Here is a 25,666-nt window from a genome sequence, read left to right as displayed (position 1 = left end):
ATGTTGAATTTTCTGACACCACCAACGACACCTGCCCGTTATATCCGACATTTGACATGTCACCCCGGCACGCTGACGTCAAGCGTGTTATCTGTCAGACACATTTCATTTCGTAGTGTAGCGGTATGCCATATGTCAGATACATTTAGATACATCCATGTATTGTATAGAGAAATATAAAACAAAAATGAATGAAAACCACGCAAGTCAAACAGAAAGTACCTAAAGAGCGCCATAGCCTTCTTCAATGAGTATGTCGTCATCGAGCACCTCACCGTACTCAGCTATTATCCTGTCCTCGTCCTCATCATCGTCATCATCATCGTCCTCGTCCTCGTCCTCATTCTCATCACCCTCATCACTCTCGTCACCCTCTTCAATATCCCCCTCATCCAGTTCCTCGTCACTGCCGTCTTCGTCTTCCATTTCGATGTCTTCGTCGGCTTCACTATCCAAGTCTTCGACAACGTGTCCCTCCTGCTGCAAAATATCGTCCCACTCCCGCATAGCCTTGTGACCGACGGCACCGCCACGAAATCGCATGAACATGTCTCTGTCCACGAACCTAAATAGCATGTATATCGTTAGCAGTTGGTAGATAGCAAAATAAAAATGTGCGTACATATTAACATAATAAAAATTCCAATCTGGGTCTTCCTCACGTCGCGCAATCGTTGGATCAACAAGTCGTTGGGAACGGCCATAAGCGAATCCCGGTATTATATGCACGCCCCTAATGACGCACTCTGGATCAAGGAATCCGAATGCATCGGGGCTTTCATCCTCAAAGAGTTCGAGGCGTTGGAGCCTCTTTGCAGCGAATCCGGAAGGATTATTGTCACGCTTGAACCATCGAACGAAGAGGACATCCATACGCTTTGGACGGGTCCGTATCACATCCAGGGATTTGTGGTATTCCACATTGACATGAAAAATCTTGATAAGACGAGCGTACCAGTAAGGGTGAGTACGTTCGTCCTCATGTGACATGACCATCAGGTCAGCACGAGTGCGGGGATTAATTGAGTCTTGCTCACGTCGAAGGTCGTAGGTGGTGTAGTTGATGCGAAGAATGCTATGTTCGAAGAGTTTGTTGTCAGTGATCAGAACCGAGTTCCGCTCTGCATCGGTAAACTCGTATTCATCGCCTTCATATACATGCCCTTGAAGGCGTGCATATAAGTGGTCTTTGAGACGAGGAATAAAGTTCTATTTCACATTATGAGCTAGATATGTTAATAAAAATGAGAATCATGACATACCTTAACGGCCAGATCATCCCCAAGCCCACCCAACCAAGCCGTGAGGTCAAAAGTTGAACGAGCAGATATGGCGATGTGGTAATGGTCCGAAGGTGAGGTACGCACACGACGAGGTCTATCGGTACCCTGTTGGGCAGAAAACTGTGCCCGAGCATTGATTACCTTCATACAAAGTCGTTCGATGGCATCTTGATTTGCGATGCTTGCAGTCATAGTTGCTTTTGTTTTTGGAGTGCGAGGGTAACGTCGTTTGAGACGCCGGTGCTCCAGTTCTCCCTATACTGGAATTAGATAGTATGATATCAACAAGAAAAAAGACTCACCGGCTGTGTAGTATAGCTGTCTGTCGTCCCCCTCATTCGAATCGTGGCCGGGTAGTCCCCAAGTGCGTGAAATTTATAAGTCTGGATGTTCAACTTCTTTACCTTGGGACGAGAAGCACCTGCTGTCTCCTTAGCCGACATGCCCTGCTTTGAAGCCAATGCAGCTTGTCGACGCCCTCGAGCTGCATGTTCGTGAGGCAGTTCCGTTGTGTGAAAGTGTTCACATGTCGTCCTTTTGAACTTTCGAATGGTGTTGCCAAGGACCACTGTAGCCGCGTCGAAAAAGTTCAAGGTGTCTTCAGTATGGAGACGGAGCTTCGCATACGCTTGCCAGGTAGCAAGGTCGAATAAAAGGTCCAGGATGATCCCATCATTATGCGGGTCAAGAAGTAACCCTTCGAAGACTGGTATAGCGCACTGAAATTAAATCTGAAATCAGTTGTGAAATGTTATGTGAAATGACCTAAAACTTGCCTGCAACAAATCTTCGAAATCTCGGGCTGCAAGGCGCTTCATTGCAGAAGCATTCTTGTGGAAACGTCGGATTGTGCCTCTCCCAAACGTTGGCACATGACGGTATCTGTAGCAGAACATTATGTATGAGAAATATTAGCAAACAAATCAAAAACATACCTCCAGTTCAACTCCTGCACTGCCGCACCCCCGGCAGCATGGATAATACGCATCAAGTGAGTGAAAATAGCCTTCCACACACCAAGTTCAAATTCATGCAACATGTCTACTACCAGCATCAAAAAGAAATTGAATCCGAATATAAAAAGCCGATCAGAAAAGGCGTTCTGTAACTCGTTAGTAGAAATTTGAATACAATATGAACAACTTACGCGTGTAGGGACAAGAGACTCAGAATTAAGGACTGATTTCACTCGCTTGCCGTCCACTGGCGCACCGCGTTGGAAGATGAGTTTGCGTGCGCGATCAATCTTGTTGCGGCGAGCCTGATCATCAACACGTCGGAGTGTTATGCGATCATTCATATCGCCTTCGGTCCCCATCTCAGATACGTCGGCCTTCTTGATAAGGCAGCGTGGACATAGACATTCACCAAGAAACTTAATTCCGGCAAGTAAGATCCTAATATGATGTCAATTTCAGTAACACGTGAAATGAGAGAAAAACTTACTTCTCTGGATAATCAGCAGAATATGAAAAAAACCGAGGAAATACTCGGCGAGTGACGCCATCTCCACAACGGATCACAATGCCATGCTCATATGCATGCATGAAGTCTTCGTCGAGGAGGAGCTTCCATATTGCCTGCATAAGCTCGCGCTTGCAGTGTGTGTGCACCTCTGACGAAGACGCATCCTCGAAGATACTAAAGTACGAATCTTGAAAATCGTCTGGGATCTGATTTTGTAGTAAGTAGGGGTAGATGATTTGAATGATTTGAAACAAACTCACCGAAGGAATATATGCGACGTGATGGCATGCGCAAGCTGTAGGCTTCCCGCGGGTATATTTAGATTCATTACCGAAAAACAAATAAAAAGGCCAGAGGGAGGCATCACCGAAATTTGAAAGGTGTGTCGAGTCAGAATACATCATAAGTGATGCTACGACATGTTCCAGATCGTCGTCCGGATTGCGGGGAAGGGAATTGACCTCAGCATGGGCCTCCATCATCGCAGGGGAAGAATATGCCTCCGAAAAGACCTCGATACTTCGCTCGTCCGAGACTTTCCACATATGACGAAATGGCGTCATATGGAACGTTCTCACTGCGCCATCTTCGAATACTTCCGTGATGATATTGATCAACGATCGATGGCGCACGCCTTTAATTTCGAGTTCGGGGGCATCACGTTCTGATGGCCACTTAGTTTTTTCTTTCGGAAGGCGAATATGAACTGACGACTCCTTCCACCCGTTCCTAGCGCTGAAAGGGTTGGACCGGTCCTCGAGGTACTCTGCAATAAGTCTTTTCTCTTGGGTGGCACTGAAAATTCTTACGTCGTCCCTATTGTAAGCGTCGTCATCGAGGAATGTTGTGAGTCGCTGCAAAGCAGCATCAGAAACCAGATTTGAGCTGGAGTATTGCCAGCACATCAGTAGACCGGCAGTTGGACTACTGAAAGCAGAGTAGAGGTTTTTGGGAGTGATGGACAAAGGGAGGGGGGGACCAGTGTGAAGCTGAGACGGAGTATTGTTGGGACCCAATTGCAACATTGGCGTGTCGCATAGGCTATTGAGGGGGGACCGTGGAAACAGAGTGGGACGAGTAGCATATACTCGGTACAATCCCATTGCGTCTGGATCTGTTTCAAAAGGGATTAGCTCGTTACCGGCATGAATCTCTTCTTCGGGCATGATCTCATCAGCCCGAGCTACCTCAGGTATGTTGTCGCCAGGAATGAAGTCGTCGTATCGTTTGGGCATGCGAATGATGCGCCCGGAACGATTGGAGCGAATAGCTGCGCTAGGCTCAGGTAGTGGTGGGGAAGGGGATCGTTGCAAAGGTCCAGGAATGTCGCTATCCTGTAATATATGTCAAATATTAGTTCTGTAGGATTAAAAAGACAAGACATACCTGATTATGCCAGTTTTTGGCATGCACGTCACCTATTTCTTGGGGGGCATCCTCCTCTCCACTGAAAGACTCCTGACGGTTGGTTTTTCTCTTCTTGATCTTGCGATTTCTTTCAGAGCGCCGGTATGATTTGCTGATCTGCGTGCTGAATTCATGGTGAGTCTCGCATAGCGTCTCATGTGCGCTCAAGCGCCTCTGGCTGTTGAAAGCCTTTCCACACCCAAGGCAGGTGAGGTCGTCCATGGAGTAGCGGGAGTGGGGGTTTCAGATGGGAGGACAGTGCTATTTATCTAGAATACAAGCACTACACTACCAAATATACATGAGGATATGTCAATACCTAAATGCCTGGTATGAATCACATGGACGCACCTTATAATGGAAGTCCTCTAGTGATACTCGAAGGCCGCATCAAGTCTGCCACATGGTATCATCCTGCAAATCCAAACCATGTAAGTATTTGAGTCACTGCAGCACCTTATGCAGTATACTGGTGCACGAGCCAGCGGTCTTCATCCCATAGCTCATGGGGTTAGATAGGGTGGGGGTAGAGTAGAGGATAGCAGTTGGACTGAACGAAGTACTAAAGATGGAAGGGAAGTGATGTTAGTTGTAGAAGAAACACCGTTCTGGTTGGATGCGGGGTCGGAAGAGGCATGGTTAGTGACAGAGGATCCGTCACCTCTCCTGCGCCTGCGACCTTCTCTGAACTCAACGCTAGGCTTGAGGTCTGGCTTGGTGGGGGTGGAGCCTTCGCCAGAGAAGGTGTAGGATGAAGATGAAGTTGCAGGGAATGAGCTAGGGGAGCGTCGATACTGAATGTAAACTGCATTCGCTTAATGGTACCGGGCTGGGCATTCTGATAAGCCTCTTGGGAACGTTCGCGTTCGACGGCTCATTGACGGATGAGGTTGGTGGAGAGGCATATCTTGGAAGCCTTAGAAACATAGCGCGCTCGTGGGTGGACAAGAAATACAACTTGAATTCTGCTATTAGTAGTACATGGGACAATGGGATAACTCGTGCAGAGCGTGTCGGTATCTGATGCAAAGTGAAATGAAGGTGTAACAAAATGAAAGCGGGACAAAGTGCTGCAAAGGACTGGCGAAAACGATGAGATGAGAACATACTATGTAGTTTTGTCAATGGCTACTACATCAGCAGGTGTAATCTTAAGGCTCTCAAAAGCTGAGATAGGTAAAGAAGAAACATTTCGGTAGCCACGAGGCCAGCGGGGGGGCCAAGCGGAATCTGCATCTCCAAAGAAGTGACCGTGACCGAGCTTGCGTTTTTTCGAGGAAAAGTCCTTCCTGATTGCGTCGAGCCTCACTGGAGTTGCGATGAAGAGATTGGGGTTATCCCTGAATCAAGATGTGAAAAAAAACGAATTAAACACTGCCAAAAAAACATACTCGGTCTTGGAGGTTGTCTCTTCGGAGACAAATGTCGCATCCAGGTCGTCCTTCATGCTAGACGAAGAGCTAAAAAGATAGAATGTGAGTGTGTACACTAATGAGCAAAAAACATGTATCATACATCTTGCAAGCCTTCGATTCTGATGTGTCCATGTCGCTGTCCTCGTCTTCGACATATTTGAACCTAGACGCGTCTTTTAAACGCAATATAAGTGTCTGTATGATTAATGTAAGTAAAACAATGCGACTGAGAATTCGAATTGAATACTTACCACGGGTCCTGGGTGGGTCGGCGTGAACTTGATTGTATACGTTGGCCAGTCGACGAGCAGGTTTTCGACATCCATGAAGATGTGGTTGCCAGCGACGCCGACTTTACCACCGACATCGACTTTGTCACTGCAGTCGACAGGACTGAAAGAGCGAGCAGTAGTGTTAGACATTAGAATATAAGTATTAAGTATAAAATTAAGAGTTCAAAGCAATACCCGCGTCAAAGCGCGTCAAACACTTATGAAAATTCCAGCGGAGCCTAATCTAATAGGAGCCAAACAAGGACAAGCGCGTCAATAATATTCACGCGTCTTAAGTTATCACTGATTCTTATCTTTCCATCCTACACCATGGCGCGTCGCAAACGCGCTACCTCTGTTTCATCATCTTCATCATCCGACAGTTCTATCTCATCCCAGTCAGCAGTAGCTGTACCTCCGAAGAAGATCTCAAAGAAACTCACCAGGCCAAAAAAAAGGCGCCGTTCATCAGACGATGATGAGAAAATGTAAGTAGATTCATCATCAGTTCGTTTGATGTTACGATCACTAACAATGCTTTAATACAGGAATATGGAGCCTGAGACTGACCCTCACGAAGAATTTGTCAGTGCAGCGCGTTGCATAGCGCGCTGCATTGACGTGTTTTGCAAGACAAAACAACTTATCACGGTAGGTCTTTCTCTCCAGCAGCGTGACGCTGCGGAGAATGGTGATGTCTCGGAGGACGAAGATATCCGGGTTAGTCGCGACAAGCGACTCTCGAAAATGTGAGTCACTTTTGAATCTTACATTTAACTGAATCTTTTCCTGCTCCGCAGGTCACCTAAGATCCAAGATCGATACAAGAGGAACTACGCTCATCTACTCCAGCTCGCGCCGAGCTTGAAGCCTCTACTTGGCGACCCTCGGAGGACTTCGGAGCTCAACGCTATCATCAAGAAGGTGAGTTTATGCGCATATATGCGCATATCATGTACTTAATTCATCCATCAGATGGATGCTACTATCTCCGCTACTCGTTCTGATGATACCTCGCGCCTGAAGAACCAAATCGGTCACTACGCGGCCTTCAACCTTCGTTCCCCGATAATGCCACCTGTATACGACGGCACTGGTTCGCGTACCCACCTGGGTAGTAACCACCCCATTCTCGCTCGATTTCTCTGTCCAGTCAGAGAACTCAAAGAATTTTCAAAGGACGCTGAGAAGTGCGTTTTTTTTTTAATTCAAGTCCAACTCAAGTTAGTCTAACGTGATACAGGGCTCAGAAAAAACTTCAAAGCGGCAAGATTAAGATGACTGCCTCCGCTCTTCCTGCCTTTCTGTGGGCTGGGGATCTACCAGGCAAGGACTACGACGACAATAACATGTTCGAAGGCATGTTCGGGGGTCATTTGTTGGAAAGAGTATGTGTCGTTTCTTCGTTGTTGCCTTATGCTGATGTTGCTTTAGACTATGCGCCACATCTTTACAAGTCCCTCGAGTGCGTATGGGGAGCAGACGCGGGCGACACGCACCTGTAACGCTGCCCTACACAACATGACCACAGTAGAAGCAGCGCATATTGCCTATGGCTGCTTGCAGGTTTGTTTCCTCAAGGTCTATCTGTAGTCATGAGTTGCTCAATTTTCAAAGGTTCGTTTTGGTATTGGCGCCAAGAACGCTTGGTCGGAAGTCGACGGCGATTTCAACTATCGCGACTTTTACAACAACATCGTCGACCTCATCGAAGATTCACCCGATCCAGAATGGAAAGACGAGCTCCTCAGAGCTTGGAACATGTAAGTTTCTTTTATATTCTTCATGTCACGCTAACATGATTGATTCAAGGAAATTATTCAAGAACGAAGAAGGCCGCGAGGGCGACTCTATTACCAGCAAAGATAACGACATTTCTAGCACCTCTCGTGAAGGAAGAGATGACGATCTAGCACGAGTCCGTGCCCAAATGGCGGCTCGTCGTGCAGCCAAAGCAGCTCCAGCACACCCTCCTTCTCCCCCACCTTCCCTTTCACCACCTCCCCCTCCTCGCAAGTCAACGCCAGCTCGTCCTTCCGAACCAATGCCTTCTCGCGAGACAACTCCAGTGCCACCTCCTACTCACAGGCCGGTTCCCACTCCCAGGCCAGTTGCTACTCCCAGGCCGGTTCCTACTCCCAGGCCAGTTGCTACTCCTAGGCCGGTTCCTACTCCCAGGCCAATTCCTGCTCGCAAGCCAGTTCCTACTCCATCTGCACCAGCACCTGCGCCTCCTCGTGAACCAACGCCAGCCCCTCGCGAACCAACTCCAGCGCCTTCTGCTCCCAAACGAGTTTCTCCTCGCAAGCTTCCAGCTCCATCTGCACCAGCACCTGCGCATGCTGAGTCGCCCGCCCCCAGTGATCTAACGGGGTCCGAGTCAGACAATGAGTCTGAACCCGTCCAGGTCAAAGGTAAACGCAAGGCCAAGAAGGGGAGCACCAAAGTCTCTAAGCCAAAGCGTGGCAAGGCTGCCCCATCTGCAGAAGCCAAGCCACGGAGAAGGTCAAGGAAGTAGCTGTCCCCTGCCTCGTTCATCATCGCACGTTCTCCTCTTATTTGCATTGCTCGCAGACCCCCCCCCCCCATGTGTACTTTCATTTTGTCGTTGTCATTTGCTACTGTGCTGTACTACTGACCTACTCATAGATCACTCGTTTTCCCATTCTGTTGTCTGCTCTCGATTACCTCAGTACCTGCATTCGCATACATAGGCTCGGAACCACTGTACCTCACTGCTTTGTACTACCATTAATTCAATGCATCACATTGTTATATCTGAACGCAATTGCAATGTCTGATGAATCTGAGCGCAATTCAAATGCATTATGTACATAGCAATGTTTGATATATCGGTACATTAGCCTAATGCCAGACTATTGTCATATAGCAGTCGCAATGTCAGAATTGAGTTTCCTAACATTGCCTTATATTGGGACCTTCCGCCAGATACATATGGCAGGTATGGTAGCTCCGACATGGCAATATATGGCCATCTCTGGATTCGGTAATTTTGGTGATGGTACCGTTGACCTCGGTGGTCGTTTTTTCGAGGTCCCGTTTTGAAGTAATCAACCACTTTTGGATGAACGAATATATATCGTATCCGAATGTGGCTATGAAACTTTGGGTCCAGATCTCAGCGGGAATGCCCGGCTTTGCTCAGCAACTTACCGTGACTCCCACCGACCAACTTTAATGTACAGATAGTACTTTGAGACCTCCGAGTCGTAGCGCTGCGTTATCCACCTTGTAAATGCATTCACTCACACTATCAATCGCGTTAGCCACCTGACACGGGTTCGGAAAGCCGGTGAAGTTGATTGTCGTTCATCTGAAGTTCTGAACATGACTTCGGCTTTGATGTCGAACGTTCAAAACTCTCTGCTTACTGAGACGAAAAAACTTTGGTTTGAACTTTGGACACCATCAACGCCCAGGGGTACCGGTGTTGATTACAACAATATTGCGCAGCAGCCAACATCAAGGGACTTCTATATATATACGTTCCCGTCAGTCATGCTACTGCCAGTAGTATTGATTTGCTTGGGAGTGCTGCTATGCAGCGTACAGATTTGATGTGTATGTACTCACTCAAACAAACATCATACCATTTGACTCGCTGACGAAATGCACATAACAGACCAATGTACATCGAACTGCCTCAAAATTTGAATCGGACCAAGGTAAGTACTACTTGATCTGATGGTAACTCAGCCATTGACATGCGGTGTCAGCAAAGCGCCTGCAAGCGCAGCATGCAAAAACTGACCCACATAGCAGGTCTCTTCATTACCTTGAACCCGTATCTCTCCCTCCCCTCGATTGCCGACTTCGCGCAGTGTTTTACTCTCCAGTCTGTCTGTACAACGTACCAACATCCTTGTCATGCCATACGAAGAGGACGAGTCGAGTATGTCAACGAGACGAGGAGAAGCGCCATTGCACTCATCGATATGTCGGACGAGCGCGCAAGATCCACCACCATATGGTGCACAGCACCGCCAGGACGCACTTTGGGAAGGTGAGCAGCTACCTTGTGATACCCACCAGCTTACTTAATTAGAATCAGGCGGGAATGAAGCGCTTCCTCCTATGTGGCAACAGTTTATGCCGTTGTCGGATAGTGCAATACAATATCATGATGATACGCTCACGATGGTCTCGCGGAACCGACCTTTACCGGGAGTGCGACTAGGTGAGGGATGAAATTGCAACAAGGAGCGACGTACTTACCATTGAACATAGATAATCCCGGAGATCTTGCTGTTCCTGGATGGGAATGGCACATCTCACCACTCGGTCGGTCTTACTTCGTCGACCACAACGCTCGGACCACGTCATGGAAGAAACCAAAGCCAGGACGTCCGGCAGGAAGCTTAATGCCGGAGTGCGTCATCGAGGGCCACTCCGAATGCATATGGAGCCTTGCCTACTTGGGCAGCAGTGGCAATATAATGAGCACGTCTGATGATAGTTCGATTCGTCAGTGGAAAGGAAATGGAGAGCCAGTGGGAAAACCTTTGAATAGCGACGGGGGTGGGATAGTTTCGATGGTAGTATCCTCGGACGAAACCATGGTCATTTGCGGAAGTGGAGACGGTAGACTGCGGCTGTGGAATATAAAGGAGGGCAGCATGGTTGGTGACCCATGGGAGGGGCATAATGTTAATGCACCAGTGAGGTGCCTTGATTGGTCTCGCAATTCCCTGGAGATAGCAAGTGGATCGCAAGACGGCACGATACGACGCTGGAACCCGGATACTGGTCGACAAATAGCACCACCCATAGAGACCAGCCACGGATGGGTTATGGCCATCAAATACTCTCCACAAGGCGACGAATTCATGAGCGGCGGTGTGGACGGTCCGATCTGCATATGGTCAAAGGACGGCAAGCTGCTTGTTCAGATCAAGGGACATGAAAACTGGGTGTCATCATTGTGCTGGTCCCAGGATGGCGCGCACATCTTCTCCGGGTCGGGTGATCATACCATCCGGAAATGGCGGGCGATTGATGGGCAGGAGCTCGTTATTTTTCGCGGTCATACTCACCCTGTCCAATCGCTCTGTCTTGCCCCCAACGAAAGCTATATTGTTAGCGGATCAATTGACTGCTCCATTCGCATCTGGGATCTCAAAACTAATCAGGCAGTCGGAGATCCACTCCTGCAATTGCATGATGACAGAGTCGTCGCTGTTGCCATGTCATGCGATGGAAAATACATTGCCAGCGCTGGAGTAGAGAAACAAATTTATGTATGGAACCTGGAGGCAGCGCTCAAAAACGTTCTGGTACGTATGTGCTTTGTTGTCTCATTCCCCTTCCTAACGGCTTTGGCTATCTAGGGCGCACATGATGGGAATGTAAAGCTCAAGGCAAGTCTTCTCTGCTTCCCTTTCACACTACATCTCACTTTTCACTAGGGACGTCCAGCTCAACTAAGAGTTGTGCGCGCATCGATCGTGAGCAACCCCACCTTTTCTCGTGTCTCGTCAGCCCTTTGACCCCCGTCTTGTGTCCAATCAGCAGCCCAAAAAAATAGGACTAGAAAGATATGTCAGTGTAGTTTCTTGTTCTTGACCTTTCTCGCCTGACACCAAGATACAGGGCAATGATTTCTTTGGCAATGAATCAGACCACACGTCTCGTCGTACGGCTCCTCCCGCAAGCCCGTCGTCCCTTATTCGTTGGCGTCATTTTCTCAATTCCATACATTTCGGCACACGACCTGTAAATCCATCCAAACCAATCGACCGACAGTTCCCACACTGGAATTTCAACTTCAAGTCGTTTTCCGGAGGACATTCCATGCGCACCGTCGATGTACCTCTTGCTCAAGATAAAGGTGTGAGTTACTCGTCGTCCCACTAATTTCGTTCCATTAAAGCACACTGCAGAGATATGACATTGTCCCTGAAACTGATGCGAAAGCGGCTGCAGCTATGCGATGTACGAACAGCCAAGCCAACAGTGCAACGTAATTAGGTCAACCGGTAGCAGGTGCACAAGAGTCTCAAGCACGACCAACAGAAACACACCAGTCAACCGGTGGGAGGAGAGAAGTTCCCCACGAAGTTTCCTGCTGCGGATTTGACTTTCAAGTTGGTCGTCATTCCACTTCGTGTCAGTCGTAAAATTGTCTAGAAACTCTGTTCCTCGAACGTTTCTCTTCCCTTTCATTGTGTTTACGCATCGAGCATCTTAGATATAACTCGTTCTGTCCCATGTACATGCGCAACGATATTGATATATCTCTCTCAATAAGGGGCGCATGATCAAATCAAGCATCAGGGTGTGCCAGTGTCTGTGTAGCTCCCGCGTAGAATATCCGAAAGACATAGGAGATCGAATACAAACAGAGTCAGAGTGTGCGAAAGGATACTACTGATACCATAGTTTGTACCGGCGCTATTGAGTTTCGCTGGTGTATTGGGATATAATGGAGAAGAGCTGCGATTTTAAGAGAAAGGGGCACAGCAGAGGGCTTGGGCCTGTACGCATGATTGGAGGCTGGCCTGGAACTAATAGCATGTGCTACTGGATGGGCACGAACTGACAATGTTTGAGTCCGGCATTCGAAAAGCATATTCGAAAGCGTCAAACCTGCTGCCAGAGAGCGTGCAAAGCTCAGTGCCGAAGTCCATACCTTACATATATCCCCTTTGTACAAGTATATATCAGTAATTCACCCACAACGTTAGGTAGTTGTCCGCTGTTGCTAGTAGTCGGTCGCCATTTCGGACTGGAAACCCACCGAAGCGACTCTTGACAGATTATGTGTTGTCGTCTAGCAGTTAGAAGGTCGTCACCTGACACGTGTTCGGAAAACCGGTGAAATTGATTGCTGTTCTTCTAATGTTCTGAACATGCCTTCGGCTTTGATGTCGAACGTTCAAAAATCTGCTTACTGAGATGAAAAAACTTTGATTTAGGCACTATCAACGCCCAGGGGTTGTTGATTATAACAATATTACGCAGCCAATATCACGGAACTTACGTTCCCGTCGGTCATGCAATGGTGATTTGCATGGGAGTGCTGCTACGTACTATGCAGCGTGCAGATTTGGTGTGTATGTACCCGCTCAAACAAACATCATATTATTCCAATCGCTGATGAGACATACGTAAACAGACCAATATACATCGAACAGCCTCGAAATTTGAACCGGACGAAGGTAAGTACTTGATCCGGTAGTTACACAGCCATTGAAATATTGACATGCGGTGTCAGCAAAGCGCCTGCAACCACAGCATGCAAAACTGACCCAAATAGTAGGTCTCCTCATCACCTTGAACCCGTATCTCTCCCTCGCCTCGATCACCGACTTTGCGCAGTATTTCTCTCTCTAGTCCGTTTGTACAGCTCAGCATCCTATATCGATCAAGGTCATGCCACACGAAGAGGCCGAGTCGAGCACGTCAACGAGACGGGGTGAAGCGCCATTGGACTCATCGATATATCAGACGAGCGCGAAATATTTACCACCATATGGTGCACAGCACCGCCAGGACGCACTTTGGGAAGGTGAGCAAGTACCTTGTGATACCCACCAGCTTATTCAATTAGAATCAGGCGGGAATGAAGCGCTTCCTCCTATGTGGCGTCAGTATAAGATGTCGTCGGATGGTAAAACACTATATAAAGATGGCACGCTCACGATTACCTCGTGGAACCGACCTTTACCAGGAGTGCGACTAGGTGAGGGATGAAATTGTGACAAGGAGCGACGAACTCACCATGGAACATAGATAATCCCGGGGATCTCGCTGTTCCCGGATGGGAATGGCACATCTCACCACTAGGCCGATCCTACTTTGTCGATCACAGCACTCGGACCACGTCATGGAAGAAACCAAAGCCAGAACGTCCGGCAGGAAGCTTGATGCCAGAGTGCGTCATCGAGGGTCACTCAGAATGCATATGGAGCCTTGCCTACTTGGGCAGCAGTGGCAATATAATGAGCACGTCTGATGATAGTTCGATTCGTCAGTGGAAAGGAGACGGAGAGCCAATGGGTAAACCTTTTAATAGCGATGGGAGAGGGATAGGTCCAATGGTAGTATCCCGGGATGAAACAATGGTCATTTGTGGAAGTGTAGACGGCAGACTGCGACTGTGGAATATAAAGGAGGGCAGGATGGTTGGTGACCCGTGGGAGGGGCATAATGTTGCAGTGAGGTGCCTTGATTGGTCTTGCAATTCCCTGGAGATAGCAAGTGGATCGAATGATGGCACGATACGACGCTGGAACCCGGATACTGGTCGACAAATAGCACCACCCATAGAGATCAGCCACGGATGGGTTGAAGCCGTCAAATACTCTCCACAAGGCGACAAGTTCATGAGCGGTGGGAGCGGTCCGATCTGCATATGGTCAAAGGACGGCAGGCTGCTTATGAAGATCAAGGGACATGAAAAGTGGGTGTCGTCATTGTGTTGGTCCAAGGACGGCGCACACATATTCTCCGGGTCATACGATCACACTATCCGAAAATGGCGGGCGATTGATGGACAGGAACTCGTCGTTTTTCGGGGTCACACCAACGCCGTCCAATCGCTCTGTCTTACTCCCAATGAAAGCTATATTGTTAGCGGATCGTATGACTGCTCCATTCGCATCTGGGATCTCAAGACCAATCAGGCAGTCGGAGATCCACTCTTGCATGATGACCAAGTCTTCGCTGTTGCCGCGTCCTGCGATGGAAAATCCATTGCAAGTGCTGGACTAGACAAAAAAATTTATGTATGGAACCTGGAGGCGGTGCTCAAAAACGTTCTGGTACATATGCGCTTTGTTGTCCAATTTCCCTTCCTGACGGTTCTGGCCATTAGGCTGCAGACGCAGAGCTCAAGGCAAGTCTTCTCTGCTTCTCTTTTACACTACATCTCACTTCTCACTAGGGACGTCCAGCCCAACCGAGAGTTGTGCGCCCACCAATCGTGAGCAACCCCACCTTCTCTCATATGTCTCGTCAGACCTTTGACCCCGTCTTGCGTCTAATCAGCAGGCCAAAAAAATAGGACTGGCAAGATATGTCAGTGTACTTTCTTGTTCTTGACCTTTCTCGCATGACACCAAGATACAGGGCAATGATTTCTTTGGCAACGAATCAGACCACGCGTCTGGTCGTGCAGCTCCTCCCGCAAGCCCATTGTCCCTTGTTCGTTGGCGTCGTTTTCTCACTTCCATACATTTCGGCACACGACCTGTGAATCCATCCCAACCAATCGAACGACAGTCCCGACACTGGAATTTCAACTTCAAGTTGTTTTCCGGACGACGTTCCACGCGCACCGTCGATGTACCTCTTGCTCAAGATGATGTTGTGAGTGACTCATCGTCCCTCCAATTTCGTTCCATTGAAATACACTGCAGAGACATGCCTTTGTCATTGTCCCTCAAACTGGTGCGGAAGCGGCTGCAGCTGTGCAACGTACGAACAGCAACCAGGCCAACAGTGCAACCCAATCAAGTCAACCAGCAGCAGGTGCACAAGGGTCTCAATCACGACCAACAGAAACACATCAGCCAACTGGTGGGACGGGAGAAGTTCCCTACGAAGTTACCTGTTGCTCTTACTTTCGTCGTCCTTTCACTTTGTGTCAGTCATGAAGGATGGAAGACGTGTGGCACGCTCACACTCAGTTCAACTCTCGTTCCCCCGCACCTGTGTCTAACTCCTCTGATAATCAATATTCGCCGCCGTGACTATCACCCACGCACTCGGATCCATCTCTCCTCGTGCACCTCCTTTCCTTTGCGCTACTTTCCCTGGATCCACGCCACGTGTTGACAACACCACCAGAGAAGTTGACCCCCGTTCTCTGGAATGCAGCTCTTGGTGGTGTAATGGTCTTCTGCGCGGAGAACTTGATGTTTGCTGGACAGGCGACTCGTTGAAAAGTTAAAGTTGGATTTCATGCAGCGTTGAGTACATACTACTAAAATCGTACACAGATAGTTCAACATGTATTTGTACAACTTGGATTTCCATCGATACGAGTTTACTGATTACTTGAAACTTACAAATCCGTCGATCTCTGCATGCGAGGGCGTCTGTCCAATTTTCACTAGGGTCGAAACGTTCGGACTTGTCTCAACAGCTCTTAGCATTTTCTTACGGTAAATGGTGAATATTTTAATCCGCATCAAGGGCATGGAGCATCCACTTCAGTGCGAAGCAGAGCTTGCTGCTGCTGAGTAAGTCATAAAATACGAAAGTCTACCTGGGAGTTTTTCAGTTTACGTCAAGGCCTGCTATGCGCTCGTTTCTTTACATATGGACTAATGTTTTTCAGGGATCCGCAACTCGTTGAAAAAGAAAAAGGGACGTTCGAGTTTTGGGCTACTCGGCGAGTTCTCTATGGCACGCTTTGTGAAGCTCGTGTACTATGTTTAACGTCCCCACCGGTCGCGTCATATTTTGGATCAAAGTGACGCCAAGGAGAGAAGAGTTGACGTGTGAAGGCAAGACATCTAACACGCCTCTCTTCTACCCATACTCAATCTTCACGAATCACAGCTCTATGACAAGCAGCAAGCGAGGTATGTATGTTTTATCTAAAGCTTGGTCTGTGCGTGTGAACAACAAAATTCTTTGCTGAGTAACAAGCAGTTCATTAATATTCCAAGTTCGACTTCCTTGGCTTCCTAATTCTCATTACCTCCTTTACTATGATCACCAACACCAATTTCAACCGAGCTCAGAACAGAGGCACCCGTGGTCGTGGAGGAGCCCAGCGGGGTCCTACTGGGCAACGGGATCCTGCTGCAGGTCCTGCACGACGCACCTCTGGGCTGCCGGCTAGTCCGCAACAGGCCTCTCAAGGAGGTGAAGCCGCCGAGTTACTCCGCTCTCATGAGCAAGCGCTAGAGAAAATGCGAGGTGAGGTTGGCATTCGGTATGACCGTCCTATCCGTCCAGGGTTCGGTACCCTCGGAGAACCGGTCACACTGGTTGCCAACTTCTTCGCAGTGAAGATCACAAAGTCACTTATTTATACATATCGTGTCAAAGTCGAACCAACCAGGAACGCCAAAGACGTTCAGCGTCGTCTCCTGCTGTTACTCGAGCAGAGCAATAACCAGGCTTGGCAAAGTGTCAAATCCTGCGTGGCTTTTGATGGGAGAGAGACGTTGGTATCTGCCGAAGAACTTCCCCAACCCATGCAGATTTCTGTGAGGTTCTTCGAGGAAGGACAGACGCTTGGTCCCAACTTGCCAGAATATACCGTCTCTCTCGAATTACTCCGCAAATTCGATATTAGCAAACTCAAGCAGTAAGTACTGAGCCAAGAGACGTGACCTACTGTCTCAATTTTGTTGTCCAGATTTTTGCACTGCGACGTCGATATCAATGATAACTACGACATTTCCCCGCTCATATCTGCATACAACATCGTTCTTCAGCAACATGCATCGTCGACTGCAATTCGAGTAGGAAACAGTCGCTACTTCGGGTTTCCGGGCTTCAAGGCAAATGAGCTCTCGCCTGGGCTTACTGGCTTGGAGGCATTCAGAGGCTTCTTCTTGTCCGCAAGGCCCGTTTTCGGAGAGCTAATGATTAATGTTGGTGTATGTATGACACCGTTCTACAAGCACGCACGATTGGATTCAGCATATGAAGAATTTGCGGGTCTTTCCAAAGGCGCAACTCTGCAGCGGTTTGCTCAGAATGTCAAAGTGACCACCACGTATCTCGGTTACACCAAGCGCCGCACGTTATTACGGATCACGTCGTTGTCCGCAGAGAAAACAACATTTGTGAAGGATGGACGTCAAGTTTCAGTCGCCGAGCATTTTCAGAATGGTATTGTCGTCATTTAGTTGCTAGCCTCTGTTCATCAAGCTGATCCTGAAGCATTAGTGCACAGTATATCACTGAAACGTCCAGATCTCCCAGTCGCTGACCTTGGGACAGCGGGAAGGTCGAATTATGTTCCACTGGAGCTGTGTGTGATTGAATCACAGCCATTCAGAGGTCTTCTTAACGATAGAGAGACCACGAACATGCTGAATCATGCATGCAAGCCGCCGGCCGCCAACTTTGAAGAGATAATCAACAAAGGACTGCCCTCGCTTGCTTTGACTGAACCTAAGGCGAGCATTCTAGATGAGTTTGGCATATCGATCAGCAATACGATGACCGACGTTCCTGGACGAGAGCTCCCTCCGCCCAAACGTCTGCAATACCATTTTGGTTCTCCTTCCGTGCAGCCGGCAAGAGGCAGTTGGAACCTCACGAATGTGAAATTCCACACTGGAGCTTCCGTTACCAAATGGGCAGTTGTAGTCTTGTCAGATGGGTATCCCATTCCCAGTGATGAAGACGTGTCCAAAGTGTGGACAGGGTTCAGAGAAGGTTGTAAGAGGTCAGGAATGATGTTCGCAAACCAAGCCCCGACTGTTGCCAGAACGCCCCAATTGCCCCGACAATTTCAGGACAATGATCGGTCGAAGGGTATATTGGAAATCAAGCGCACGATCCAGAACCTCGTCGGGGGTAACCCAATGTTTTTACTGGTCCTCCTACCTTTCCGTGACACGAAGTTATACCCCGGTGTCAAACGCATATGTGATGTCGAGCTCGGGATACATTCTGTCACGATTGTACTGAACAAAGTCCTGAAAAACAAGGGTCCACAGCAGTACTATGCTAACGTTGCCCTGAAGCTCAACCAGAAACTCGGGGGCATCAATCATACGCTCGACGTCGAAAGCACGCGCTGGCTCACTACGAAGAGCACGATGCTCGTGGGCATGGATGTTACCCACCCTGGACCTGGCAGCAAGCCAGGCACTCCATCCATCGCTGCAGTAATCGCCACTATTGATAAGTCTCTCGCGCAATGCCCTGCGAGTTTGAGGTGCCAGAAGTCGAAGAGAGAGGTATATTGCTCTAACAAATTATTTTCTTACCTTCGCATAGCTGATTGACGCCTACAGATGATAGATGACTTGATGGAGATGATGCTAGAGCGACTGAGAGCGTACAAGAAGAGGAGTGGTTCCCTCCCAGAGAGGATAATCGTCTACAGAGATGGCGTCTCAGAGGTAAGTCAATAATCCTTCCGCCTTATACTTTCGAGTATGATTCTCACCCACAACCTAGGGTCAATTCGACACAGTGCTCGAGCGAGGCTCTGAGAAGGACAAGATTCTGGATGCCTTCAAGGCCATCCACAAAGAAACCAAGGATCTTGTCGAGTACCGGCCCCACCTCAGTATTATCATCTGTGGGAAACGGCACCACGCTCGCTTCAGGCCGAAAGACCAGAAGAATCAGAGCCGAAACGGAAACACACGCCCTGGAACAGTCGTCGATAGACGCATCACTGCCGTGTAAGTCTTCATAGACCTGTGAAATGGAAGTCAGCTCATATTCTTGTCTCTACCAGTTATGATTTCGACTTTTATCTGCAAGCCCATGATGGGATCAAGGGCCACGCGCGACCTACTCACTACACAGTTATCTACGACGAGAGTGGTTTTAGTGCCGATGTGATACAGCAGGGCACACACACCGCGAGTTACTTATATGCCCGCGCCACCAAGGCGGTGAGCCTTGTACCCCTCGCGTATTATGCTGACCTGGCATGCGAGCGGGCGCGTTGTTACCTCGATGGATTTCTAAACTCGGAGCAGCTTTCTGCGCCTGGTTCCTCGAGTCGGAAGGGAGAGGGAAAGGGTAAGGGTAAAGGAAAGGCCATGGCGGCAGACGAAAGGGAGGCGGCCGAGCAGCGTGTTTATGATGCTGCTCTTCAAGCATGGGGTCAAGGCGTCCATATCAATTTGAAGGAGACGATGTTTTATATCTGAAGAGATAGCACAAGACAATTTGTATCTGCATGGCGTTGTAGAATGTATTTGATCTTCAAGATCGTGAGAAATGAAACAAAGTGTCGCCTGATATGGGCAACATTACTAAATTTCGCTGTTCAAACGTTCACCTTGATCAAGGCTCACTAGGATGGATTCAATGACTACTGAAAGAATCGATGACTTCTTTCGTCCATATACACATCCTACGTATATATATGGAGGCCTTGGAACACTGTTCGAGACCTTTGAAACTCAGCCACCTCGCTTTTACTCTACTGCAGGGCTCACGAGTCACCATCGCATAACATAGGCATGTCCGAGTCCCACCTTACTCCTCATCCAAGCTCTGTCATGTCAGATGATATGCATGCACCTGCATTCCTTCCCCCCATAGTCCATCATCTGTCACAATATGTGGACGATGCGAAAAGAAGATTCAAGCCCTACGACAGGGATGGTCCCACCATGTGGGCCCTCCGCTTCGCTGAAAGTTACACTACCCCAGGGAACACCGATACGAGTCTCATGGATATTCAGAGTGTATGTTATCACATATGTATCCCGACGTTGCTTATTGATGGCAAGCATGTCAGGGCAAGCATCAATTACGCTCTGGCTTGAAACACCTGTCCAATGAGGCCATGGCTCAAGCCGTCCTCACGAAGGAAGCTGATCGTGAGTGGAGACGCCTGAGTGCCATGGCAACGGCTTGGCGAATCGAGGCGTCTGAGCGACACACAAAGTTCCTTCATATGGTTCTTGAGTGTGAGGCTGATACATATGCTAGCGCCACTTCAGAACCTCTCGACACATCAGTTCAAGCTCTTGTAAAGAGGAGCTTCAAGACTGTATAGACTTTGGTGCCGTCGCGTATCAACATGACACGATGTCATTCGGTGTTGCGGACGAACAGTTCACTGACATGGAGGCTTATGCTCGAGAGCATTACCGGTCCAACGATGTTCGTGCAGAAGGTAGCAAGCAAGCACTTGCCGCCGACTCTGGCGGTAGCTCAGATGAAGTGACTCAAGGCAGTCCGGAGTCTGTGCATGAATCCACAGAGAACTCCTGAGTCTGACAACTGATGTGATTACCGAATTGATCTTCTCCCATTATGCTCGTACTGACTTTGTGTAATAGACAGTACGTGAGCAGAAAAGCTGTACTTCTAAGTCCAAATCATTAGGACATTTCCTTTGTAGAAACACTGCCATTACGAAGATAATTGTATTTTCTTGGTCCCCATTTTGAGTGACTCAATATCCGCTGCGAAGATCAACAACTATAGAAGGTGTGTGCTACATTTCTCGGTAGCAAATTTAATAAGTGCTGCCGAAGAAGCGCTAGTATCTCCAGTGGCTGCAAAACGATCTCGAATGTGTGATACGGTCAGCATACTATTTACACACTGAAACTTGAGGTTAACGTTGAACTGCGAGTCAACATGATGAAATATTGGGCCCGGGGAGTGGTGGGACTCTACACAATTATGATATATCGCATATGAAACAACCAACGAGAGTCATGACTCTGTTATTCGCTGTGGTGTATCAATCAATGGTCTACACGATGAATCATTTTCTATCTTATTTCGTGCCTTGAGTGGTCTCAGTGCTACTGTGACACCCACAGTAGCCAAATAAATCCATGTATGTTTCGTATCATTGTCCTTCAAGTTGTCTGAGTCTGCAAGGAGTGCTCTAAAAGGAGCATGTTCAGGACACTTAGCCTCGACGAACGTATCACTAGCATGGATAATTAAGTCGGATGATGCATCTCGATATATCCTTCCAGAGGGGATATCATTTCCTCATAGATACAAACACGCATTCTCCCCTCAAGCCGACTGCAGCGAATGGTTTCCCAAGATCCATGAGTTGATAGCTCAGCGTTCTGACAGCACTGTGGCCTGATGCATATTCAACATACGGGGACATCAATGCATAAAACTGTACAACAGGTACAAATGGAAGTGACCTATAACTCTAGCAATCCCAGGCCTCCCTTCTCCATGCACCAATCCACGCCATGACAAAATACAAACACCCTGCAGGTAACATGCAGACCTTTGCAACGACACACCAATCCCACCGGCGTCCAGCCAATTTGCGTGTCTCCTCTCCCTTAAGCTTTACATGAGGCCGTAGACGATCAGGGACGGCCGACACGCGAGTACCTGTATCTGACGGGAGAAGGTTGCTCGTCACCCATATTTGGATGCTGCGAGAAATGCACGTCGTCGTCCCTATGACAGCCCAGCACACATCCGGACGTATTGTGGTCCAACGAAGCAGTGTGCTGTCCAAGATATTTAATGTAGAGAATGCGACATCGACATTAAAACCTAATCCGCCAAGGATCTCGAGCGTGAAGTGGGTTGCAGGCCAACAAATGGCCTGCAAAGCGAGAAGACGTATGAGCGTGGATAAAGGGGGGTAGTAGGCACGCCACCGGTGAAGGAGTCCGGTTGTTAACTGGAGGCATTGATGCGCCGTCAGTAGCGCCTGTGAATGATAAAAACATTAACCTGGAGATTAACCACCCCGAAAAGATAAAACCTTACCCAAAGCACTGCCAGAAAATAATCAGCTCTGTCCGGCAGAGCGATGCGACCCCAACTATCATGCCCTCGATTAATTCGAGAGCACGAACCGGGAGCGAATTGTCCTGAATATAGACCTGGAGGTTTCCACACACACCAGGCATTTATGAGCGCGCCTAATAAAGCAGGGACAACAGACAGGAGCCGTGATGCATCAAAAAGTAGAGTTGTCAGAGTGCTTGGTGGAACTAATGGATTTGAGGCAGGTAGGATACGCGTCGTCGGAAGATGTCGTGGCTGCAAATACGTATCCAAGTAAGAAAGATATGATGTATATGCCGATAAATCCTCACAGGTTCGTCAGCCTCGGTCTCTGTTTCACCAGCACCTAATTGTCCTGGAGCAGTTGTTATCTGCTCCGACTTGGGCCTCCGCCAGCCAATGCCCACATTTAGGACTGCACGAAACCCGCTCGCTCGTGAATCCTTTACTGATCGTGTATTAGTGTGACGGTGTATGTCTTGATTACTTCGAGTGCGTCTAGCAGTGTATATAACATTAGTCGGGTCTTCTTCGTCATCTGCACTCAATTCCTGGTCACGGTTCTCGGAGAGCAAGTCACGTTCCCGTGGACGGTGGTGATTGCGCATGGGATGTATTGGCGCAGTAGAAACGACAAAATCTTGCGAAGATTTTCGTGGTGACGACGGCAGTGTAGACACTGCGGAAGGACGTGTCTGAGAGGAGTGTGCACCAGTGTCTGCAGGGGTAAGCAAGTCGCACAAAGGTATGTATGGTGGTTTGCAGCACGATGTAGTCCGCGATGAAGATAAGGACGAAGAAGATGAAGATGAACACGAAGATGAAGAAGATGAGCTTAGGCCAGGTTTGCCGGAAGCCGGGGTTAGCCTCAAGGTATGCGACCGTCGTCTTGAGCGAGCCTTGCTTGTCGCAAGACTCGGCGTGGTCGATGCTGGCATCATCACATTCAATAGTGAACTCAAATGCTGCTGATAAGAAGTGAAACTCACAGCAAGATCCTTATATCACGCTTCCACTGTTTGTCTGACGTCGACGTTAACTTGAGACAATTTTTGTTCCTGAAATTGCTGTATTAGGTATTTCTTCGGCAGATGCCACTGTCAAAACACTTTTTTACTGTTTCAGTTACTCTCTCGCTATCATGCTGCGGTCTCCTACTCTTCTGCAGCTTTCGGTCAGACTTTAATTCTGTCGGGCGTTCGCATGTGAGTTCTAATATTAAACTAGATGGCTGATACATAACCGAAATAGACGTACTGAAGAACAGCAACAAGCAACTATGCAATATAAATATACAGATGCGAGAGTCAACGCTTCTACATGGCCAACCGCTGCACTCCCAATGAGTCAGGCTTCATACCGAACTCAGCTGCGACCTTGCTTCAAAGCTCATAGCCAAGGCCGCGTATATGACAATCCCTCTAGTATGGTATGGGATGAGACTGACTCAGATTAAATCCGTCTGCGTGCTGGGCTGAATCTTGAGGGAAAGGTACGTCTAGCATGAGGGTTAACGCCCATTCGATCACTTACTAGCCCTTGGACAGCACAATCACTCACAACCGAAGATGCGAATCATGCAAGCCCAATAGATAATGCGAACGTCAGACCCTACACAACGATTACACCTCCGCGGCACCGCTATTGCGGCGGAAATTTTACCTAGAAGTGATTCACATGCTGAGTGCAAGCCAATGTCGAGAACAGATTCTACTGGCTATTCGCACTATAACTTTTTCCCTTTTCTCGTATGCTATCCCCCAGGACAGCCCACAGAGCACTGACGCGTCTTAACAGCTTCCGTGGTATATAGATATAGAAATTCCCTGTCTCTTTCTTGATCCGATATCGTGCGTATTCCAAGGTATCGTGTGTAGTGCGAATGAGAGCTAGCTACAATGTTTGTTGTTGGTGCTACAGATATGTCATGCAAGCTCATCATGAATACCAGCACAAATATCTGTAGCATAGAAAACGAGTTGGTATCTAGGCATTGTTGCCAATGATCATTCACTGAGTGTACGTTCTTAAAGGCCTGACTCTTCCTCTGAGTCACTGGAATCCGGATTATTCTGTTCAAGGAATTGTCAAGTACTGAAATTGACTAATAAGATATGATACTCACGTCGATGAACACCGGCGGCTCTTGACCATCCTCGTCAAGAGACGCCCACGGGAGGTTTGAGGTAACCCATCTGATGCGCTGTTCAGTTAACCAACAAGTCGGCTCAATAATTGCACTCACAATTCTTCGCCCGTGCGTTCGGGGGATATTGATGACCGCCTACTAGCGCGGGAATACCTGGGATGCTTAAGTTCATACAAAGGAGTGAAGCAATGGTCCGGCATACTCCCGCTGCGTGTCAATCCAGCTTGTGCGTCACTCCACCGTTTCACCTCGACCGTCGCACCAACAGTGGCCAGGGGCACTAAAACGGGGGCGGAAGATAACAGAGCAATGTTGATATTTTCTCCGCCTGCACCTACATGAGTATATTAGTTTCAGACAACATGGCACACTTACTTTTATCTGAGAGGTACAAGGTGTAGGCAGGACAATGAAAAACCTTGATAACGAGATGAACCGACTTGAGGAACTCAATGTTGGAGAGCTTCCCAAGAACGTCTTGAGTGATGGTTTTTATCCGAGGTTTATTCATGATCAAGATAGAGCCAGTGGTTCCCCTTCTGAACTGCCATGTTCCTTTGATAGTAGCTGTAGCAATCCCAGGCACACCTCTGGTGGATTCAAAGCCGATCGGAATGCGATATCAGGACGGATGATATGTTAACTCACGCGTGAGATTCGACGTTCAATTCTAATCTTCTGACGTTTTTCGACCAAGCAGTGAATTCAGACTCCTCCGGACAGTCCTTGGGTCAATGTTCGTCAGACTCGGGGTCGATGCCTACACGGCGGAGAAGCGACTGGAAATCGTTGGAGTAGATGGAACCTTGGGGAATAAAATTGCCCGTGGCTTTATCGATCTTTCCGTATGACCCAACCTGCTCGACGTCAACATACAACTAAAGACGACGTGAGCCACAGATCAGACGTACTGGAATCTCTGCGGGTGGGTCCCAGTTCGGATACTTCGTGGTTCTCTCGAATATGAGATCCATGAACTTGTGTTCTCTTCAAGTTGGAGCATAATTTAGCTCACTGGCCCGGGAGGGCTCGGCGGTCAGAGTGCAGTGAAATTTGAGACTGGTTGGTTCAGACTGCATGACCTTGGGACAACCCTAAAATTAGTTTGAGCCTCGTGTTAAGTACTGGGATATGCCAGGACCTCGCCGGAGGAACGACTGTGGTTGCTCAGTACTTGCTGTTGATCTTTCAAATTGCGAAAATCAAGTTGTCCGGGAAATGGCCAACTCTGGATTGAGCGCATCAATATTACAACTCCGCTCG

The 25,666-nt window shown here is 48.3% G+C and overlaps 7 protein-coding genes across 7 annotated transcripts; 3 read left to right on the top strand and 4 right to left on the bottom strand.

The window, feature by feature from the left end:
- Window positions 1-4,103: 4,103 nt before the first annotated feature.
- Window positions 4,104-5,994, bottom strand: HD556DRAFT_1312829 (uncharacterized protein; the record flags this gene model as incomplete). Its single annotated transcript, XM_041300723.1, has 8 exons — window positions 4,104-4,109; window positions 4,137-4,346; window positions 4,509-4,534; window positions 4,762-4,934; window positions 5,267-5,497; window positions 5,549-5,617; window positions 5,673-5,767; window positions 5,824-5,994. 8 exons carry the CDS (start codon window positions 5,992-5,994, stop codon window positions 4,104-4,106), a joined length of 981 nt encoding a protein of 326 aa, XP_041154726.1.
- A 180-nt stretch (window positions 5,995-6,174) lies between these two features.
- HD556DRAFT_1448861 (uncharacterized protein) lies at window positions 6,175-8,362 on the top strand (the record flags this gene model as incomplete). The annotated part of the gene is made up of 9 exons (XM_041307505.1): window positions 6,175-6,332; window positions 6,393-6,429; window positions 6,478-6,593; window positions 6,645-6,768; window positions 6,820-7,034; window positions 7,088-7,232; window positions 7,279-7,410; window positions 7,462-7,607; window positions 7,657-8,362. 9 exons carry the CDS (start codon window positions 6,175-6,177, stop codon window positions 8,360-8,362), a joined length of 1,779 nt encoding a protein of 592 aa, XP_041154725.1.
- A 4,344-nt stretch (window positions 8,363-12,706) lies between these two features.
- On the bottom strand, window positions 12,707-13,318 carry HD556DRAFT_1409806 (uncharacterized protein). Its single transcript, XM_041304129.1, has 2 exons — window positions 12,980-13,318; window positions 12,707-12,917 (listed from the first exon to the last, which is right to left on the bottom strand). Exons 1-2 carry the CDS (start codon window positions 13,131-13,133, stop codon window positions 12,856-12,858), a joined length of 216 nt encoding a protein of 71 aa, XP_041154724.1. The 5' UTR covers window positions 13,134-13,318; the 3' UTR covers window positions 12,707-12,855.
- Window positions 13,319-16,495: 3,177 nt separating this feature from the next.
- On the top strand, window positions 16,496-19,750 carry HD556DRAFT_1409775 (ribonuclease H-like domain-containing protein). Its single transcript, XM_041304128.1, has 6 exons — window positions 16,496-17,128; window positions 17,180-17,658; window positions 17,716-18,737; window positions 18,795-18,902; window positions 18,961-19,190; window positions 19,247-19,750. The coding sequence occupies exons 1-6, from the start codon at window positions 16,524-16,526 to the stop codon at window positions 19,665-19,667; spliced, it is 2,865 nt and encodes a 954-aa protein (XP_041154723.1). The 5' UTR covers window positions 16,496-16,523; the 3' UTR covers window positions 19,668-19,750.
- A 37-nt stretch (window positions 19,751-19,787) lies between these two features.
- HD556DRAFT_1409774 (uncharacterized protein) lies at window positions 19,788-20,962 on the top strand. The gene is made up of 2 exons (XM_041304127.1): window positions 19,788-20,210; window positions 20,264-20,962. The coding sequence occupies exons 1-2, from the start codon at window positions 19,983-19,985 to the stop codon at window positions 20,522-20,524; spliced, it is 489 nt and encodes a 162-aa protein (XP_041154722.1). The 5' UTR covers window positions 19,788-19,982; the 3' UTR covers window positions 20,525-20,962.
- A 470-nt stretch (window positions 20,963-21,432) lies between these two features.
- On the bottom strand, window positions 21,433-23,297 carry HD556DRAFT_1409769 (uncharacterized protein). Its single transcript, XM_041304126.1, has 4 exons — window positions 23,244-23,297; window positions 22,566-23,185; window positions 22,234-22,509; window positions 21,433-22,174 (listed from the first exon to the last, which is right to left on the bottom strand). The coding sequence occupies exons 2-4, from the start codon at window positions 22,860-22,862 to the stop codon at window positions 21,656-21,658; spliced, it is 1,092 nt and encodes a 363-aa protein (XP_041154721.1). The 5' UTR covers window positions 22,863-23,185; window positions 23,244-23,297; the 3' UTR covers window positions 21,433-21,655.
- Window positions 23,298-24,281: 984 nt separating this feature from the next.
- Window positions 24,282-25,377, bottom strand: HD556DRAFT_1448855 (uncharacterized protein; the record flags this gene model as incomplete). The annotated part of the gene is made up of 7 exons (XM_041307504.1): window positions 24,282-24,326; window positions 24,380-24,449; window positions 24,500-24,731; window positions 24,779-24,993; window positions 25,052-25,128; window positions 25,168-25,281; window positions 25,315-25,377. The coding sequence occupies 7 exons, from the start codon at window positions 25,375-25,377 to the stop codon at window positions 24,282-24,284; spliced, it is 816 nt and encodes a 271-aa protein (XP_041154720.1).
- Between the last annotated feature and the right edge of the window lie 289 nt (window positions 25,378-25,666).

Source organism: Suillus plorans (genome assembly GCF_016647745.1).
Source record: "Suillus plorans strain S12 chromosome Unknown HD556scaffold_80, whole genome shotgun sequence".
Classification (NCBI taxonomy): domain Eukaryota; kingdom Fungi; phylum Basidiomycota; class Agaricomycetes; order Boletales; family Suillaceae; genus Suillus; species Suillus plorans.
The sequence above is the reverse complement of the archived record's forward strand: the minus strand, read 5'-3'. Positions and strand labels throughout refer to the sequence as shown.